Source organism: Penaeus vannamei, chromosome 1 (assembly GCF_042767895.1).
Source record: "Penaeus vannamei isolate JL-2024 chromosome 1, ASM4276789v1, whole genome shotgun sequence".
NCBI classification, from domain to species: Eukaryota; Metazoa; Arthropoda; class Malacostraca; order Decapoda; family Penaeidae; genus Penaeus; species Penaeus vannamei.
In genome coordinates, this window is record NC_091549.1 from 2,695,872 (window position 1) to 2,698,371 (window position 2,500).

Below are 2,500 nucleotides of genomic sequence, written 5' to 3' on the forward strand. Positions count from 1 at the left end.
ACGCCATCCTTCCTTAATCACCCTCCTTTTATTAACGACCCTCGTCTCCCATCACTCTTAATTACTCCCACACCACCCTTCCTTAATCACCCTCCTTTTATTAACGACCCTCGTCTCCCATCACTCTTAATTACTCCCACACCAACCTTCCTTACTCACCCTCCTTTTATTAATAACGACCCTCATCTCCCTCCTTGCAGAACGCCAGGTGGAGGAGGCGACCTTCCGCGGCAGAGAATTCTTGTGGTGGGACTTGCGACGAACTGGAGGTCAGCCGCTCGCGTCACAGCAGGACCAGCTCTCCTTGTCCTTCAAGACCAGACATCCTGCGGGGGTCCTTTTCTTCACTGGTGAGTGTTGTTTGTGTGTTTGTTTTGTCTTTTGTTTGTTTGTTTGTTTCTTTTTTTATTTTTATTTCAGACTTTCTTCCTTTCTTTCTTTTTTCTTTCTTTCTTTTTTCTTTCTTTCTTTCTTTCTTTCTTTCTTTCTTTCCTTCTCTCTCTCTCTCTCTCTCTCTCTCTCTCTCTCTCTCTCTCTCTCTCTCTCCTCGCTCGCTCGCTCTCTCTCTCTCTCTCTCTCTCTGTCTCTCTTTGTCTCTCTCTCTCTCTCTCTCTCTATCGGGGATAGGATGGGGGAGAGAGATGTTTATGAGTATCTCTTCTTTTTTTTCTTTTCTTTTTTTATTTGTCCTTTTTCGTTTCTTTCCTTTCTTTCTTTCATCTTCTTCTCCGACTCTCTCTCTCTCTCTCTCTCTCTCTCTCTCTCTCTCTCTCTCTCTCTGTCTCTCTCTCTCTCTCTCTCTCTCTCTCTCTCTCTCTCTCTCTCTTTCTTTTTTCTCTTTCTCTTTTTCTCTTTTTCTCTTTCTCTCTTTCTCTCTCTCTCTCTCTCTCTCTCTCTCTCTCTCTCTCTCTCTCTCTCTCTCTCTCTCTCTCTCTCTCTCTCTCTCTCTCTCTCTCTCTCTCTCTTTCTCTTTCTCTTTCTCTCTCTCTCTCCTTATATTTTCCTGGGTTTAATATCCTTTTTTTCCTCTTCTTTCTTTCTTTCTTTCTTGGAGTTTTATATTTAAAACCAGAACGACCCCGTGCATTTTATTATCATTTGCTTATTATTTGTTCACATGTTCAATGCGGGTCTTATCTCCATCTCTCTCATATCGGGAACGCCCACCTAGCATCAACAATTCCATGCTAATCCATTTCGCAAATATATGCCATTAATCATTGCTAAACCCACGCCTATTAACACCCTATCCACCCGATATAAGTAAATGGATGAAACTCCTACATTGAATTCGCTATTTTATGGAAACCAGATCCGTCATTTTATTTTTTTATTGATGTTGAATCCCCACTGGATATTTGACATTGCAATCCACATTACTGTCTGATCCCATCTAGATTATCAAGTTTATCCAGCATCTATCATAGCCATGTACAGGCTTTATTAACAATAGATTCATACTCCCAAACTGTTGTTTTTTTTTTTTCTTTTTATTTACCCAGCGATATTTGTGTATTTTTTCTCCTTTTTTTATCTTGCAATTATTTTGTATTACTGTAGGCTGTATTTTGTATTCAAATGTTATTCAAATGTTATTCTTGTGTTCATCAATTTTGTAGAGACATAGAGTAATACATGAAGAAATGATAAGGATTCTAATTATGTACATGTTTTTGTTTCATTTGCATAAATTCGTCTTTCTTTTTCTCATCCTTTCTCTCTTCGTCTTCTGAAGGAAAAACAAAAATCCACCTGGATATCATCGTTTTATTTTTCCTCCGTTTTAGCAAAATTCAAAAATGTATTACAAAACCCAATTCTTCCTTCCTTATTTCAAATGCTTGTAGAAAACGATAACGAGACACGAACAGATACTAAGAACTAAAAATAGTTTCGTTATAAAGACCAGGCTCGTTATCGAGTCTTTTGTTAGACGGAACCCCGACCAACCAACTTATAAAATGCTTTTTGTTGAAATAATTGGAAAACAAGGCAACATTATATATAAATATCATTAGCGAACAACAAATTTCATTTTTAACATCTTTGAGTTGGCTTTCAATGAAACGAGAAAAATACATACTGATCGATAGAGGGGTAGAGAGATGCAAATAGACTCTGAGTACGAGAGAATGTGCGTGTAGACAGATAGATAGGAAGATAGACAGATCGATGGATTATTTAATATACACGTATGTATGTGTGTGTGTATATATCTATATCTATTTACCTATCTCTCTCTCTCTCTCTCTCTCTCTCTCTCTCTCTCTCTCTCTCTCTCTCTCTCTCTCTCTCTCTCTCTCTCTCTCTCTCTCTCTCTCTCTCTCTCTCTCTGTATATATATATATATATATATATATATATATATATATATATATATATATATATATATATATATATATATATATATATATATATACATATATATATATATATATACATATATATATATATATATATATATATATATATATATACATATATATGTATATATATATAA

At 36.0% G+C, this 2,500-nt stretch overlaps 1 protein-coding gene across 1 annotated transcript in view; it reads left to right on the forward strand.

Annotated features, from left to right (window-relative positions):
• LOC113800776 (neurexin 1-like) overlaps positions 1-2,500 on the forward strand; it is a gene marked incomplete in the record, with an annotated part of 367,405 nt that overhangs the window by 303,579 nt on the left and 61,326 nt on the right. Inside the window, 1 exon segment of the mRNA XM_070127624.1 lies at positions 201-350. Within this exon segment, the coding sequence (XP_069983725.1) occupies positions 201-350 (150 nt within the window).